Genomic DNA, 18,211 nt, shown 5'->3' with positions numbered 1-18,211 from the left:
TCACTGACAAGAGCAAAAAACAGACCTCTCAAACATTGACCTAACACCTCCCTCCACAGAACCTCCATTTGTTCTCAGAACATCCCTCTGGGATTAGAAATCTCCTCACAGCAAGCTTAACTCTCCCTGCCCTCTCTCCCTACTGGGTTCTTTTACAATTGCCACCTCAGATTTAGGTTATTACCTCATGGAAGGGGGCATGGTAATAACCAAGTTCTCACTAAGGTGGATAAACCTGTATTGGGTTGCACGACTTCAGTGATGGCCAAACTTGGCCCTCCAGCTGTTTTGGGACTACAGTTCCCATCATCCCTGACCACTGGTCCTGTTAGCTAGGGATGATTGGAGTTGTAGTCCCAAAACAGCTGGAGGGCCAAGTTGGGACATCACTGCACTACTTCATGCTTCAGGCAGGGATTTAAACAGTGGAATCCCCTTATGCACAACATTCCCAGAACATGGAAAACAAGCATGTCAAGGACGAAGCTAAGTTAACATTCTTCTCCCCAACATCTGGCTTTCTCTGTTGAGGGCCCAGGTCCCCCACTCATGACCTATAGCCATGGAGGGGGAGGGCAGAGGCAAGAAAGCCAGGGTCTGCTTTCCAACCTGGCACTTTATGGATATAAGTCCTACGGCAGGCATCAAGGTCACTTTCAAATAGCTATACATTAATTTTATGCCAATCGCACAGGGTTTTGAGGGGAAACCCAGGAAGCCCATAGGTTAAAAACTGTCGTGTGTGTGCAGCTGACACGAAACACAACTATTCTACTGATGCATGACATCAGGAGCCTCTGGGCAGGCCTATCGGATCAAATCAAGACACTGAGGTAACAGAATTGACAAGCCAGCAGACGTCAAGAAACCTAAAAATGGACGGGCCTATAGCCAGAAATTTGGTGGCAGTGATGGGGCCTGGAGTTACACTGAGGGCCCTTTGTAACTCAGTGCAAAACAACATAAAACCTCATTTCAAGAGATGTAATGAGTTTATAGGCACTTATTTTCTTAGAAGTTACAATAAAACAAATGTAAAAATATATTCAGATTATACTCACAAGTGCCAGTGTCCATGTATTAAGTAGGCAAGACCCACTGGCAGGAGCAGGCTTCCATGTTACTGAGCCACTGGGTAGGGTATTGCCTGGGCACTTTATCTTCCCTTACACCTTTTAAAGTCAGGGATGGGGAAACTTGTGGCCCTTCAGATCTTTCTGGACTCCAATCAGTCCCAGACAGCATGACTCGGTGGTCAAAGATGATGAGAGCCGTAGCGCAACAATATCTGGAGCGCCACCAGTTCCCTATCTCTGCTTTAAGTAAGAGGGCTAGATGTGGTCTTTAAAAAACTGACAGTGTCCTGGAATATCCTTGCCCATGGGCCAGGCACCCCTCTTGTGTGGGTTTAGCTCAGAAATGATTGGATTCATTCACCTGAGAAGCAATAACCTACTCTAACACAAGGTAATGAGGTGTGTGCATGTTGCATGTGACAAGAAGAGTTGCATTGCTACACACTAATCATGTCCCCAAAAAGCTGAATTTGTACAAATTAAACAAATTTTTTATTTTTATTTTATTTGAAAATTTATTCTGCTCTACTGGTCAAGGAGCAAAGCAATAAGGAGGGCACTGAAACATTGCTCTCTCTCTGCTAGAAATCCTGCTGAAATCTGCCTCTGCAGCCACAAGGGCCAAACACCTGGGTTTTTGCCTGCTTTCTACATTGAGGCCCAATAGATGCTGAATTCTGCACCCGATATTAATTTGTGCATTTGTATAGTATGTCTGGATGCAGGTGGCACTGTTGGTTAAACCACAGAGCCTAGGACTTGCTGATCCGAAGGTCGGCGGTTTGAATCCCCGTGACAGGGTGAGCTCCCGTTGCTCGGTCCCTGCTCCTGCCAACCTAGCAGTTCGAAAGGACGTCAAAGTGCAAGTAGACAAATACCTTCTCTGGTGGGAAGGTAAACGCCGTTTCCGCGCGCTGCTCTGGTTCGCCAGAAGCGGCTTAGTCATGCTGGCCACATGACCTGGAAGCTGCACGTCGGCTCCCTTTGCCAATAAAGCGAGATGAGTGCCGCAAGCCCAGAGCCAGCCACAACTGGACCTAATGGTCGGGGTCCCCTTTATAGTATGTCTGCAGAGTTAGGGAATGTACACACACACACACCCCTACCTTGCCCAGCTGCCACTGTTCATGAAGAGGGGACAGAGAAAAATTAAACCAGCCACATATGCACAAAACATCCAAAAGTACAGTTCTCCCCATCCTACACCCCCCCCCGAAATCGTCAGGAGAAGAGGCAGCATTCTAAACTTCACACGAGCCTGATTTATTAAGGCGAGGTGGCCATAACTCTGGAACAGAAGGTCCCAAATTCAGTTCCCGACATCTCAGGTCAGGGGTGGGGTGGGGTGAGGAAGCGGCAAGGTCGGGAGAGCTCAAAGTTAGTGCCTGGGGCCCTCACAGGTATGTGCACACCTGTGCCGCTGCCGCCGCCAAACTGAAGCTCCCCACGCTTCACCCCATCTTGCCACTGCCTTGATTCTGCCGCTACCGCCACGGCCTGTGCTGCTGCTGCAGAGCCGCCAACACAGAGCTAGAGCCTGACTTGATACAAGGCAGCTTCCAATGTTCCTAAATCCAGCTGTTTCTGGAAACGATGGGGAAAGTAATCCCCAACTGTAGCATATCAGTTAAGAGTATGAGCTATGAAGTCAGGAAAAGCCTGGTTCAAATCCCAGCTCAGGGAGCAAAAGAAGAGGCAAAGCCTCAAAGATGCGCTGAGAAATGAGTCTTGTTCAAATAATACACAGTCCTTGTGAGGCAATAAAATGCCAAATGTGTTTCAGCTGATGACAGCCTTCCTCAGGGGCTCAATATTAAGGCTCCCTACTCATGTGAAGGTTAGTATCAACCGAAACACATTGGGCAGTTTATTGTTCCATAAGGATTATGATTACTGGAGAAAAGATTTAATTTTGCAGTACTGCTCTGAGGCTTCCTTTCGTTTTTGGTGCTGCCCAAATCTTGCTTGAGTCACGAACTAACTCCTGAGGTGGCCTAAGTCAGACCTCCAGGTATAGGGCGGAATACAAATTTAATAAATAATAATAAAAGCCACTCTTGTTCCACCTCGGTCCTATCACCAGTCTCTACATTGTGGGGGAGAATTATGACACTTACTTATAGAGCTGGTGGGAGGTTTACTTTGGGCCAAACTACAGGTTGTATTAAAAGAGTTTTTCACCAATGTGCTGAGAACTGCCCACATCTTTTTCTTTTTTTCTAAATCAGCCATGGGTCCCTGATCCGGATTGGGATAGGCAAAGGGACTACCATCCTTTCTCTGTGCTGTTTTCTCCTGTCAACACCACCTCTTCTCCCACCGAACTGCGATTTGTTCCCAAAGGTGTGCAGGACCTGCCCTGTGGAACGTGCTCCCACCTGATGTCAAAGAGAACAACAACTACCAGAGTTTTAGAAGACATATGAAGGCAGCCCTGTTTAGGGAAGCTTTTAATATTTCATGAATGAGTGTATTTTAATGTTTTGTTGGAAGTCGCCTAGAGTGGCTGGGAAAACCCAGCCAAATGGGTGGGGTATAAATAATATATTATTATCATTATTATTATTATTATTATTATTATTATTATTATTATTATTATTATTAAAAAACAGCACGGGTGGGAACGGGTTAAGCTCCCTTCTCACCTGCTTCATGGTCCTCATCCAAACTGGGGGGGCTCCAGCAGCTCCCCCCCCCCCCCAGTCCTAAGCACGTTACTTTAAAAGGCTTTCACCACAATGTGTGGCTTGGACCTTAGATAATGCCTGTGAGGGTTTTGAATAATTGAAATGTGCTGTATAAAGTGCTAAGCATTATCATTAAAACAAAACGTAACAGCCCCTTCATGCTGTCACAGTTCTGAGGAACTGTCTATAACAGAGAGAGGCACTAGAGCCGAGCCTCCCAAACTTGGGTCTCTGGCTGTTTTTGGACTACAACTCCCATCATCCCCGACCATTGGTCCTGCTAGCTAGGGATGATGGGAGTTGTAGTCCAAAAACAGCCAGAGACCCAAGTTTGGTTATCACTGGACTAGGGGATAAGCCTCAGAATTCGATACCACAGACAAGGTGCCAACCAGGCGAGAGCCTTGTTCTTGCTGGCACAATGGTTAAGCCCAGCCCTGTTCTAACAAACCCTTCCTTCTTTTTTTACCGGTTTCCAGCAAAGTATAAGGTTTTTCCAGGTAATGACTCAGTACCACAGAACACCCTACTATTCTATTTTTACCAAAATGGAAGGCAAAGCTCTTCTCTTTGCCTTGCCCTCCCCCCCGCCAGGGCTGGCTAGAGCGGAGTAGGCCTACAGGCAGCAAATGCTGGCTGCCAGCAAAGGGTAGGATATGATCCATTGCTTATTTTATTATTATTATATATATATTTCTATGCAAGGAGGAGGAGGACAGAGAAGGGGAGAGAAGCACCATTCGGATTTCCTTCCTCAGGCGCTAACATGTCTTGGGTCACCCTGCTTGCTACGATGGCCTTGGCTTTGCTGCTGAGGCATCGCAGTTCTGACCCTCCGGACCCTTCCAAAGTCTCCAGTTTCCTTTGAAGCTGCTCAGCGGCCTCTCGGCCAGAGCGCTGTGGCTCTTGACTAGATGTTAATGCATGTGGAAGGGAGATACAGGCCGAGGTGAGGCATGCAAAGGGACGAGAAAGGATACAGCTTGCTGAAAGGCACGGCCTCGCTCAAGAGCGGCTGCTGCGCTGCTCTCGTCTCCTGATTCTCCAGACCTGGAAAGTTGGTTGGGAGAAGGGAGCAGGGGTTTCCACAGGAAACTTAAGCTCCTGTGCCTGTGAGCTCATTTTTGTGGGGAATGCCTGACGGGCTGCCAACAGGGGCTCTGCAGCCGCACCCAGGGCTCCAGCTATTGTTTCCATGGTGACAAAGCCAAAGCTGCAAAGCACCATGGGGAAAGGAGACAAAATTGCTGAGTTTGGGGCAGGGGAAAGAGAGGAGGAAGGAGGGGCAGGAAGGTTGCCACTTTCTTTCCTGGCAGGGCTCCTGTGTCTTTATCAGCTGCTGAAAGTTGGGCTAGGAGGAGAATTGGCATAGTAGGGCAATGGCTATAAAGCTCAAGCAGGATGTATAAGAGGTGCATGAGACTACTTAAGATCAGCAAAGACTAGTACAGGGATGGAAGAATCCTTATGTTCCAGAATTGCCATAACCCCTAATCATTGGCCATGCCGGCTGGAGGTGATGGGAGCTGGAGCTCAACAGTGTCTGGAGGGGCTAAGGTTAGTAAAGGTAAAGGGGCCCCTCACCATTAGGTCCAGTTGTGGCCAACTCTGGGGTTGCGGCGCTCATCTCGCTTTATTGGCCGAAGGAGCCGGCATACAGCTTCTGGGTCATGTGGCCAGCATGACTAAGCAGCTTCTGGCGAACCAGAGCAGCGCACAGAAACGCCGTTTGCCTTCCCGCCAGAGCGGTGCCTATTTATCTACTTGCACTTTGACGTGCTTTCAAACTGCTAGGCTGGCAGGAGCAGGGACCGAGCAACGGGAGCTTACCCCGTTGAGGGGATTCGAACCACCAACCTTCTGATCGGCAAGTCCTAGGCTCTGTGGTTTAACCCACAGCGCCACCCTAAGGTTACCCCCCCTTTACCAGGGCAGTGGCAGAACAGGTGTTGCCTTCTTGTTCTATTCCGATCTGGGGCTCATCCACACAAGGTTAATGTGTAATTGCAGCTGTGTTTGCATATCGTCTTCATTCAAGTGGCAGTCTGCACGTTCTCCCTGCTAAATTCTTATCTTATGGATGCACAGATAATCTGATACAGGGGGCGGAAATCAAATATAAAACCATGTCACCCAACTGTGGATGCACTGAAGCACATTGTGCGGGTGGGCAGGCTTGTTTGTTGTTGTTTTTACACATGTGGTGTCATTTCACTTGGGGGGGGCATCTAGTGCCACCCCTGCTACTTTTATTTTGTTTCCATCAGCCCAAAGGAAAGGATGCAGACTGCCCTTTCCCGCTGGTTGTTGCTGAAGGCGCATTCGCCATTATTTTTTAAACAGCCATTTTGCGCAGAACTGCTCTTGCACAAAGTAGCTGTATTCAAAATTAAAACAAAATGTGGCCTTGCAGGTACAGGAGGTGAGAAAGGAGAAGGAGAGCAAAGGAAACATTTGGCAGTCTTTCATGCAAGTGAATTCAAATACTCACCATGCTTAGAGCAACTCACACACACACAGAGAGAGAGAGACTATTCTTTTAGATACATCTTAAAATTATATTTGACTGCTCTTTTGGGTATATTGGAAAACTTGCATATTGTTCTAAAGGTGCATGCAGAGCTAAAGAAATACCTGTACGCACAGTCACAATGGGCCTCAGGTTTCTAGAACTTATGGGGAAGTACTACTTGCACAGCATGAATACATCTCATCAAGCACTGCCCACGAGTGTGGACAGGAAACACCGAGAAAGATTTCAGAGGTATAAAACTGAAAGCACAAATGCACACATGGGAACAGCAACCCATGAACGGGCGCATGAATCCCCGAGATTGGACACAGCCTTGGATCAGCTATCCTGCACATTCAAAGATCTGCCCGTCCTCTCCCATCTCTCTGCCAGTCCAGGGCCTTCACATGGAACACTTTTCTTTCATCTCCACCATTTCTTACCATAGAAAGAAAGAAAACAAAAGCTTCGTCTTCAGACACTAAAGGAAATATTTACACACTTCAGTGCTGTTCAGTGTGCTGTTCAATTGGCGCTAAGAGATTTTGAATGACTCTGGCTATGGCGCTGAAGTTCCGCTGGAAAGCAAGTGGGGATTGACACCTCGCAAGAAGCCAAAGTACAAATTCTAGTACTGATGAGCACAGCTCCTTGCTCCTACCAGTCTCTCCAAAACTAGAACTAATTACACAGAATAGGGGAAAGAAGCTATGCAAATGTGTATATGAGTTTCAGAATCCCCTTTTTCTTGACACAGGATTTGGAATACCTGGGTGCAGAACATGAGGGGTGGGAACAGGGAATGTTGTTTTCTAAAATGCAGACTATACAGCTCTGGTTATCACCAGCTGGAACACACAACTCATAAAACTGTTTTTCCAAACTACCATATTATTACACTGATGCATGTAATGATAGTTTGATGCCCAACCTCCTTCCTTTGCAAAAAAACTTTAAAGCAGGGAAGCTGTGAGAGGGGCAGGGAGGGGGAATGGGAGCACATGCCCCCACCCTGCCCCTTGATTTTCACCTGATTCATACCACCACTACCAAGTTGCTTTTATCCTTGCTGAGATTTTGGGCTGATGGGTCTGCAATCCTGCAGCAGAAAAAGCAGCTTAGGTACTAATTTCAAGTGGAAATTAGTGTGGCCCTAATTTCAAGTGGATGGGACGCGGGTGGCGCTGTTGGTTAAACCACAGAGCCTAGGACTTGCCGATCAGAAGGTCGGCTGTTCGAATCCCCATGACGGGGTGAGCTCCTGTTGCTCCTCGGTCCCAGCTCCTGCCAACCTAGCAGTTTGAAAGCACGTCAAAGTGCAAGTAGATAAATAGGTACCGCTCTGACGGGAAGGTAAATGGCGTTTCCATGCGCTCCTCTGGTTCGCCAGAAGTGACCTAGTCATGCTGGCCACATGACCTGAAAGCTGTACGCTGGCTCCCTTGGCCAATAAAACTCTTTTGCACGAAAGTTACTGGGCCTCCCCAGGGGCTCGGTTGCTGCACAGTTAAGAACAGAACTGGGCCTCCCCTCTATTGTTGCGAGAGCCCACATTAGAATAATTAGTTTTTATTGTAAATTAATCAAAGCCCCAGGCTCCCTACTAGCCAGGCAAGCCTTTTTAACTTGTGCTTATAACAACAAATGGTCCAAGGCCATGGAGATTATCACGGCACGCTACTCCCTCCCAGATCTTGACACGCTGTCATCTTGGGACCATCATAATATCCGGGCCTGGATTCTTACAAGAGACGAGGCCATGGACCGGGCACAGTCCGCCACAGCTCGCCTCTCCAAGTGGCTCCCTAAAGTGAAAGTGGTAAGATCACTTGCCAACTACTTGATAGACCTGACGGAGCCCAATTTGAGAAGAGCGTTTACCATGGCCCGTTTCCATTCTATACCCACGGCCTTCTTGCAGGGGATTTACTTTAAGACCCCCATTACTCAGCGTCTATGTCCATGCACAATGAATGAAGTAGAGGACTTCATACACTTCTTTTTCTACTGCCCTATTTATGAGCTAATAAGAACTAAGCTCCTCCTCTTGATCCCGCCCACCATCACATCTAAGGAAGACTGTTTGAAATTCCTTCTTGTGGACGCAAATCCCCAAATTTCATGTGGGGTGGCAATCTTTATAGTGCAGGCTTTGAAACTTAGGGCTACACTGACTGGGTAGTGTGTCCCAGACCTGGACCTGTTTTAATTCTTTGTATTACCTTTTTAACCTAATGTGCCGAGCCTATTTTGGGGCCATTATATGTTTTATATACATCTGCATTTTATATGTTTTATATACATCTGCATTATATACATCTGCATTTTAGATTCCTGGCGCTGGCAACTAAATTTTTATATTATTGTTTTAGGGTAATTTAAATGTCACAATGCCAGTAATATCGTTTGAATTCTGTTTTATCAGGTTGCTTCTCTCTAGCATTTTTGTCTTATCTTGCTATGGCTGTATGCTAATGCAATAAAGGTTTGATGATGAATTTCAAGTGGATGGGACGCGGGTGGCGCTGTTGGTTAAACCACAGAGCCTAGGACTTGCCGATCAGAAGGTCGGCTGTTCGAATCCCCATGACGGGGTGAGCTCCTGTTGCTCCTCGGTCCCAGCTCCTGCCAACCTAGCAGTTTGAAAGCACGTCAAAGTGCAAGTAGATAAATAGGTACCGCTCTGACGGGAAGGTAAATGGCATTTCCGTGCGCTGCTCTGGTTCGCCAGAAGTGACCTAGTCATGCTGGCCACATGACCTGGAAGCTGTACGCTGGCTCCCTTGGCCAATAAAGCGAGATGAGCGCCGCAACCCCAGAGTTGGCCACGACTGGACCTAGTGGTCAGGGGTCCCTTTACCTCTGCCTTTAATTTCAAGTGGAAATTGACTGGGATAAGTACTACCCACTTCCCAAAATCTGTGCTGCAAACCACCTCCCCACAAGGGCACTTTGCAAAGGAGAAGTGAGCCCTGAACAGGACCATGAAGTGGTAATGAGAAATTCTATCTCATGAACACATGCTCCCCCCCCAAAAAAAAGTTTTTACCTTTGTTGTGGGCCTCGAGTTGAGACAGTGAATTGACAGCCACTTTGCAAAGTGCGCAGTACAACAGCTTCTTGGCCTTCTCTTCGTCAGGCTTGGTGTTGCCGTTGCTACTGGGTGCCACCCCTGAAGTGGCTGGAACTGCAGTCGCCGTAGAGATCTCTCCCACCTTCGCCCCCCAGGTTTGCCCACTCTTGGAACTCTGGCTAGGTTCTGGGCAGGGGGCTGAGTGGGGCGGCGGGGGTGCCGCTGCCGCCGGAGACACCAGACAGGGCTGCTTATCTGGAGAGGTGGGAGCAGGGACGGGGGGCACTGTCACCGAACCTCCGATGCCGTTCAGTTGCTCTGCTGCGTGAGAAAAAGAGAAGGCAGTTAAGTGGGGATGGAGCAGGAACAGGCCAGATACAGATTCAGGGACACACACACACACAGTGCTTGGCCAGTGCTTAATTTACAAAATGCCAAGTTGGGGGGTGGGTCAAAGCAATGATTAATTTCAGCTCAAGTTCACCAGGGCTCTGCTCCCAAATCTTTTCAATTCCAGGGCTTCACCAGAGAGCAACACCAAGCACATCACTAATCGTAAACACAGAACACTTGGCTCACTGGATAGCTCAGTTGGTTAGAGTGTGGAATTGATAATGCCAAGATTGCAGGTTTCACCCCCATATGGGACAGTCCTGCAATTGCAGGGAGTTGAGCTAACTAATCCTCAGGGCCCCTTCCAATTCTACAATTCCGATTCCTGCCCCTCACCACAGAGAGCCAAAGCTAGGTGCCATTATGTATTTATTTTATATACCACTTGATTACAACAGCTAGTTTAATCGCTGTATAGAATGCTCATCGGCTACTATAGAAGTAGAATCAGTTAGCAGCTATCTCAGCGAATGCCTGCTTTGAGCCTCTCCCTGTTACATCAGGAATGGGGGACCTTTTTGCTGCCGAAGGCCACATTTGCTTGAGGGTTAAGTGTTGGGGGCTGCATGCTGGCAGCATAGAGGGGCTGGAGCTCCTGGTGGATGGAGCCTATGCCAAAACATAGGGTATCCTTTTCTCTCTCTTGGTGCCAACCCCCTTTCCCTCATTTTCTCTCTCCCTGCCACGTACAATCAGAGTTGGAAGGGACAACAAGGGTCATTCAGTCCAACCCCCAAAATGCAGGAATCTTTTTGACCAATATGGACAATCTGAGATTAAGAGTCTCAAGCTCTACTGACTGAGCTATATGACACTCTCTCTCTCTCTCTCTCTCTCTCTCTCTCTCTCTCTCTCTCTGTCTCTCTCTCTGTCTCTCTGTCTCTCTCCATGCCAGCCCCCTTTCCCTTATTTTCTCTCTCCTTGCCCCCTGCACAAAGATAGGCTGCAGGTTCCCCACTCGTGCCTTATAGACACACATCCCATTAACAGGTCTGCATTGCAGGCATGGCAGACATCACCTTCCCTGCATCAGGACCAGCTCTGCCACTCTGTACGGAAATTGGGTCAGATCAAAGGGCTACCACATTGAGGACTGAGCATGCCCAGTGGTCGTGGAAAGCAGGCTGATGGTTGGGGGGGTGGGAATGGAAAACTGGGGGGGGGGGGGAGAGAGAAGGAATGGTGTATTGTGGAAGAGGGCAGAGTTCCAGCTAGTCAACCACAGTTCACCATTTTGTTTGAAGTCCCACTTGTATATTTCTCTATTTCATTCCATCTTAGACAAAGCTAGGAAACTCTTGCTCCTAAGCAGGGGGTGCCAGTACCAGTGCATTAAAATTTGGCATGCCTTAGATCTGAGCTCTGGCATTCAAAGCAGGTTCCAAAGCTGAACCCTGCCTTATTAAACCTTGCCTCTGGGGCTGGATTATGGAGACCTCTTTACGAGAGGAAGAAGAGCAAGGCTGTAATACCGCCTGCTAAATATTTTAGTTTATTATTATTTAAAATGCAAATACCATGCCCAGGAGTCCTCCGTTTTATCCTCAGAACACACAAATATATATTGCACATGCATTTGCTTGGCATAATTTATTCTGCTGCCAAGATTGAAAATTAAAATCTGTTTTATCATACAAATGTAGATTCAAAGATCAAAGAAGCTAACAAAGAAAGAACAGAAATAAATAAAATCTACTATTCTCTGCCAGAAGAGCAATCTTTAACATGGTTATTCTCTTTCCCCTCTTATTTCCTATTAATATAATACAGCAGAGCCCATATATTTTATATATTACACACACACACAGTTATTCCTCCTGCAATGAGGATTGTTATAATGGTCCTTTGGGGTTCTCAGGACAACAGATCCTGCGCCAAATACCCCAGATTCTCAAACTTCCAGAGTGAATAGCAGAATATGTCCGAACACAGATGCAGATCTTGTTCACCCAGGAGCTAGGGAGATGACTTTATAGCAGGGCACAACAATGGACTCGTCTGATCACGCTGGGAGCAGAATCAATTATGAACAGTCAGGAGGTGGCTTTGAATGGTCTAATAATGCACCAATTCTCAAATGTGAAGTGTGCTTCCCTAGGGAGATGTGGACAGTTGCTAAATCTCTCTGATCCCTGCCACAATGCACATCCAAGATCACTTAACTCAGATTAGTCCCCTTTTAACATAGATTATCCACCTCACCACCTTTACCAACAGGGACTTTCCCAAGCCATTTTAATCGAACCCACTTTAGCGACTGACCACGGAGAGAGGACCCACTGTGCCTGGCAGGTTGTCCAGATTAATTTAGTGGGGAGTATGACTTTGTGCTTGAGGTATGGCTCTGTCCTCTGACTGACCCAGCAGAAGTGTCTGTTGAGCCCCTCTTCTCTTTCTAAGTCAGCATCACTGATGAAAGAGGCAAAGCTGGGCTCTGAACCTCTGGAAAAACTAGAGCTGCAGCAGAGAAAGCAACCAAAAGCTGAGAAACTCAGAGAAGGGTACAGCGGGCAGGAGAAAATAAGGAGTTTCAAGGTGTATACCTGGCAGCAGAAAACCAACTGTTTGCAATACGATGCATTATTCATTGCAAGCAGCTCTGTGAGTAAAAATGGGCCAAGGCAGGAGCTGGAGCTGCCTGTCTGGTGGGGGGGGGGAGGCTGCAGCAAGAGCCTCCTGGCAGACGTGTTGCTGCAGCTTAAAGGGAGGAAGAGGGCCAAGGCTGCTGTGAGGTTGGGGCCGGCACCAGTGGGAATGCCGGATCGGCTCCATCACTGCCCTGACCCTGCCACCACCTTACTCCTCCCCGGTAAGCGACAGTGAGGCTTCTGCAGGGAGGCTGTTGCTGAGGCTCTGTTCCGCCAGGTGATTCACTCCTAGGGCAAGTGTTTTCTAAGGAAATATGCATTTGAGCTTATATGCCTCTTGCTTCTGAACCTTGTTCGTCAGTCCTGGTGGATTATTATTATTATTGTTTATTAAATTTCATCCAAGGATCACAGGGCAGTTTACAATATAAAAACACAACAATATGTACTGTAAAGGTAAAGGTAAAGGGACCCCTGACCATTACGTCCAGTCATGACCGACTCTGGGGTTGCGGCACTCATCTCGCTTTATTGGTCGAGGGAGGCAGCGTACAGCTTCCAGGTCATGTGGCCAGCATGACTAGGTCACTTCTGGCGAACCAGAGCAGCGCACAGAAATGCCGTTTACCTTCCTGCCGGAGCGGTACCTATTTATCTACTTGCACTTCGTGCTTTCGAACTGCTTGGTTGGCAGGAGCAGGGACCGAGCAACGGGAGCTCACCCGTCACGGGGATTCGAACTGCCGATCTTCTGATCGGGAAGCCCTAGGCTCTGTGGTTTAACCCACAGCGCCACCCGCATCCCAATATGTACCATAGCAACAAGCAAAAACAATAAACTCCCCTATAAATCCTCCCAAGGCCTGGGAATGTTTTTGCCGGGCACCTAAAGATATGTAACGAAGGTGCCAGGCAAGCATCCCTGGGGAGAGCATTCCTCAACTGGGGAGTCACCGCAGAAAAGGCCTGTTCTCATTTGCTGCCCTCCAGACCTCTCACAGAGGCACACAGAGAAGGGCAACAGATGATGGATGGGGAGGAAAGGAGGGGCTGTCAAAGAAGTAGCTAAATAACTGCCAGCAAATAAATCTGACAGTTGTGGTTTGCAGTTTAAAGTTGGGGGTGGGGTGGGGATAACACTTTTGGGAGATCTGAACTGTTTCCCAACCCTCTCCTCCATCTTTGAGGATGTTTGCCTTTTTAAATGCCTGTTCTCAGCAACCATTCTCCCCACGCAGCTTCACAGCACTCCCCGTGGTTCCATTCCTGCCTGTTCCAGAAAACAGAAGGTTTTGCTTCAGTCAGTCCCTGCAGGGTGAACATCGAGCAAACCAATTTGACGGGGGGGTTAAACAATGTGATTTAGGAGATCAATAGGAAGTTCCAGCCCTCTGAAAACAAAACAAAAAATATTGAGAGAAAACGGTGATGGTCACATCCAGGAGCTGGCTATTTTATAAAATACATTTATTTGGAGCAAGCACTGGTTTCCTTGCTAATACAGCCCTGATTCGTAGATACAATGAGTGAATTTTCAGCTGCTCTCAAATAAATAATTACCTACTGGTTTTTTAAAAATCAACTGAAAGCAAGGAGCAACGGCAGGCTTACAAAGCTATATCCTGTGGAACATATCACAAAGCATGCAAAAACTCTAGGGCAAGTAAGGTGGAGAGAAAAACTATCCCATTACATGAGTTTTTGATGAGTCACTTGGAGTCCTTAAGCACTGAGTCTGCAAAGTTCTAGCACAAAGAGAGGATTCAGGCTATGGAGATTAAGTGTGACCTTGTGTCTATTAATAGGACCTATTTTTCTTGTTACTTCTCGGTAATTAAAAAGCAACATGGCTATGGAGATTGGCTCCCTGTTTTCACGCCTGAGAGCATATGACTCGCCTCCTCGGATCATGCCCAAGGCCTATCTGGTCCAACAGCAGCCACTGCCATGTGCTCCTGGGAAGCTCAAAACCGGAGCATGACAAAGGAGAAACCCAGAAGGGATTCTTCCTCTCTTCTCCTAGTAAGAGAGACTTGGGGGTCAATGAAACCAATAGGCAGTAGATTCAGGAAAGACAAAAGAAAGGACTTCTTCACAATGCATTACAGACCACAAGATGAGGCGATGGTCACTGCCTTAGATGACTTTAAAGTAGTTGTGGGGAACACCTGCCCCCCCCACTCGATCTTGCTAAAATACAATTCCCATCAGCCCCTGTAAGCACGAATAATAAGCAAGGGTGATGGGAGTTGTAGTTCAGCAGTATCTGGAGGACGCAAGGTTCCCCACACCTACTTTAAAGGGAGATTAGAAAAGGTAAAGGGACCCCTGACCATTAGGTCCAGTCGTGGCTGACTCAGGGGTTGCAGTGCTCATCTCGCTTTATTGACCGAGGGAGCCGGCGTACAGCTTCTGGGTCATGTGGCCAGCATGACTAAGCCGCATCTGGCGAACCAGAGCAGCACACGGAAACGCCGTTTACCTTCCCGCCGGAGCGGTACCTATTTATCTACTTGCACTTTGACGTGCTTTTGAACTGCTAGGCTGGCAGGAGCAGGGACCGAGCAACGGGAGCTCACCCCGTCATGGGGATTCGAACCGCCGACCTTCCGATCAGCAAGCCCTAGGCTCTGTGGTGTAGACCGCAGTGCCAGTATTAACACCCCTTTGTTTGCCCAAAAGAGTTCAGATAATGTGTGTGTCCTCCAAGCAAAGCCCCCCTCCCTCAGGGATCCACTATGCTCACCTGGGCCACAGGGAGAAGATAGCAGTGACAGTGGTCCCCCCTCTTCAGCAGAGTGGCATTTCTCACTAAGGAAGGGCACCAGGGATGGAGGCCACTGACTGGCAGAAACTGACGCCAACAGCGTATTATCTTTCGAATGAAATAAATAACAAATCCCTGCCAAAAGGGCTGAGACGTATGGCCCCAGGGTCCTTCCTCAGTAGGAAAGATCTCTGTTGAGGAGCTGCAGCAACTCCACCACCTCCCCCTTCCTGTGCACCAGATAACCTAAGTGTGCTTGCCTTTTACGGGGTCAGGTCATTTGTCCATCCAGCTTGGTATTGCCTGCACTGACTGCCAGCAGCTCTCCAGGGCTTCAGGCAGGGATCTTTTCCAGAACCTGGGACCTTAAGCATGCAAAACAGATGCTCTCCTGCTGAGCTATGGCCCTTCTCCAAGGAAGAGGAGGCAGTGGTAGGTGCAGAGGACGCAGACTGCATGGGCCTTGCTTGCAGCAGGCACCTCTTACCCATCCCTGAAGTAAAGGTAAAGGGACCCCTGACCATTAGGTCCATCTCGCTTTACTGGCCGAGGGAGCTGGCGTACAGCTTCCGGGTCATGTGGCTAGCATGACTAAGCCGCTTCTGGCGAACCAGAGCAGCACACAGAAACACCGTTTACCTTCCTGCCGGAGCAGTACTGAGGAGCAGGAGCAGGGACTGAGCAACGGGAGCTCTCCATGTCGCAGGGATTCGAACCGCCAACCTTCTGATTGGCAAGTCCTAGGCTCTGTGGTTTAACCCACAGCGCCACCCGTGTCCCCCTGAAATAAACATACTCACAAATAAATAAAAACTCTCAAACAGGCGGAGTTAAAGCAAGCACCTGCCTCTGCTCAGCTCACAATTCCTAACACAAAATTCACCTTTTTTTGGCTTTTTTAGCTCAATGAGCTACCAGTTGTTTTCAGCAAGCTTTCTCTCACCTCCTTGTGCCAATGTATGTGGAATACACACACACACTTGAAAAAACACCTCTCCAGGGATAAAGCTCTTTATCTGCAGTGTGCAAGAAGTGGACGGTTTACTTCTCCACTTATATGTATGGTCCTTTTAAAATTCAATCAGGGAAGAACTGCTTGAGCTAATTTTTAAAAAGACACTTCATCATCCTACCATATTCCAAAGTGATGTATTTATTACTGGGTGGTAAGTATACGGCAGAACATTTTGCAGGGAAAGCTGCCGGTACTTCTGGAAGTTTCTGGCAGTCGCCGTGCATTTTGTGACAGTGGGGGTAAATTGGGTGCAAGAAATGTCTGTCTTATTTTAACTGCTATGCCTCATTTGAATTACCCCAATGTTTGATGAAGTGCAATATAAAAATGATGTTTAAACAGTCCTTATTTGTTGTGACTGATTAAAATGAAGAATAAACCACAGATACCAGATTATGTGCATATGCACACTGTACAGATTCTACATCCATTCAGCCCCAGACAGCCAGCATTGCTATTGGTCAGGGATGATGGGACTCGTAGTCCCAACAACATCTGGTGCTCCACAAGTTCCACCAAACCCTGAACTAGAGTGATGAAGCTGGATGCAGAAGTGGGAAATCTCTGCTCAGCCCTTGGTCACGGCACAATTGCTGAAGCTTATTTCACAGGCAATTATTACAAAGGCAATTGTTCCCTGGAGGCATAGAAACATAACAAATATATATATCCTGATAAGTGGTATCAGTCAGGCTCATTGTTAAGCCAATGTCTATCTTCAAAAGTGTAACTGAAGATGCAATGCAATGCACACATTACTGGGGAGTACATCCCATCAAACAAAATTGCAACTTGCATGTCAGTAAACATGAATAGAACAACACTGGAAGACTGCAATCCAAAACACATTTACCTGGAGGTAAACTCCACTGAAGAGAATGAGACTTACTTCAGAACACATTGGATTATGTTGTGAAACTCTTCTGATTAGGTTTTTTTTAAAAAAAAAACAACAACCCAAAACCTTCACCCTTGACTCATGAGGCCATTAGCTATGCCTTCTGAAACACAGAGCTTCTGTCTCTAAAATGGGCAGTGTGGTTTGTCCTTATGACAATGTACTTGGGTAACACCTCTTCAGATCCCGATACTGAAAGTACAGAATGAGACCTTCAGTGAGGCAGAGCACACACACACACCCAACCTGGCCAAGAAACAGCTTCCATTCTCAAAGTGTTCCTACCATCAAAATGTTTCTCTTAATGCTTAGCCAGAGAGCATGAACATGCTCCTCGTTGAGCAGACAAGAGGCCCATCAAGTCTTGCGTCCTGTTGGCCACAGTAGGCAGCCAGATGTTTACAAGAAGCCCCCTAAACAGTCAAAGAATAACCAGGATCTGGCAGCTGTCATAGGCAATAGCTATTCATGGGCCTGGCACGTTTATGAATGGCATGAGGAAAACTTTTCGACACTCTTCTGAGAGTCTGCACCCTGTGGCACCAAAGTCCATCAAAATTCACTATTGATTAAGAAGGGTTTTATTTTGTCTTTTCCAAAGGGCTGTCACATAGATGATGGAACAACCCCACTACAATTGCTTGAGACGGTAGAGCCAGGACCAATGGGTTCAAATTACATAGATCATTTAGACTAATTCTAAATGGTAAAGGGACCCCTGACCATTAGGTCCAGTCGTGACCGACTCTGGGGTTACGGTGCTCATCTCACTTTACTGGCCGAGGGAGCTGGCATACAGCTTCCGGGTTACGTGGCCAGCATGATTAAGCCGCTCCTGGCGAACCAGAGCAGCTCACGGAAACACCGTTTACCTTCCCGCCGGAGCGGTACCTATTTATCTACTTGCACTTTGATGTGCTTTCGAAGTGCTAGGTTGGCAGCAGCAGGGATTGAGCAACGGGAGCTCACCCAGTCGCGGGGATTCGAACAGCCGACCTTCTGATCGGCAAGTTCTAGGCTCTGTGGTTTAACCCACAGCGCCACCCGCGTCCCCTCTAAACACCATGCATATTTTAAAAACATATCTCAGGTGTGGTTCCATCCCATCATCTCTCCCCGCCCCACTAAAAATCTCAAGGAAAGCTCTCCAATCCCCTGATCGTTTGGATCCCCCCCCCCTTCAGCACTATGCCCTCCCTTCT

The 18,211-nt window shown here is 47.7% G+C and overlaps 1 protein-coding gene across 5 annotated transcripts in view; it reads right to left on the bottom strand.

The window, feature by feature from the left end:
- The window catches only part of ZNF385A (zinc finger protein 385A), a 202,277-nt gene that overhangs the window by 10,095 nt on the left and 173,971 nt on the right, over positions 1–18,211 (bottom strand). For all 5 annotated transcript variants that reach the window (XM_053373228.1, XM_053373243.1, XM_053373252.1 and 2 more), the window contains one exon: positions 9,325–9,669. In XM_053373228.1, the coding sequence (XP_053229203.1) occupies positions 9,325–9,669 (345 nt within the window). The remainder of the gene's footprint in view (positions 1–9,324; positions 9,670–18,211) is intronic.

This window comes from Podarcis raffonei, chromosome 2 (assembly GCF_027172205.1).
Source record: "Podarcis raffonei isolate rPodRaf1 chromosome 2, rPodRaf1.pri, whole genome shotgun sequence".
Classification (NCBI taxonomy): Eukaryota; Metazoa; Chordata; class Lepidosauria; order Squamata; family Lacertidae; genus Podarcis; species Podarcis raffonei.
The sequence above is the reverse complement of the archived record's forward strand: the minus strand, read 5'-3'. Positions and strand labels throughout refer to the sequence as shown.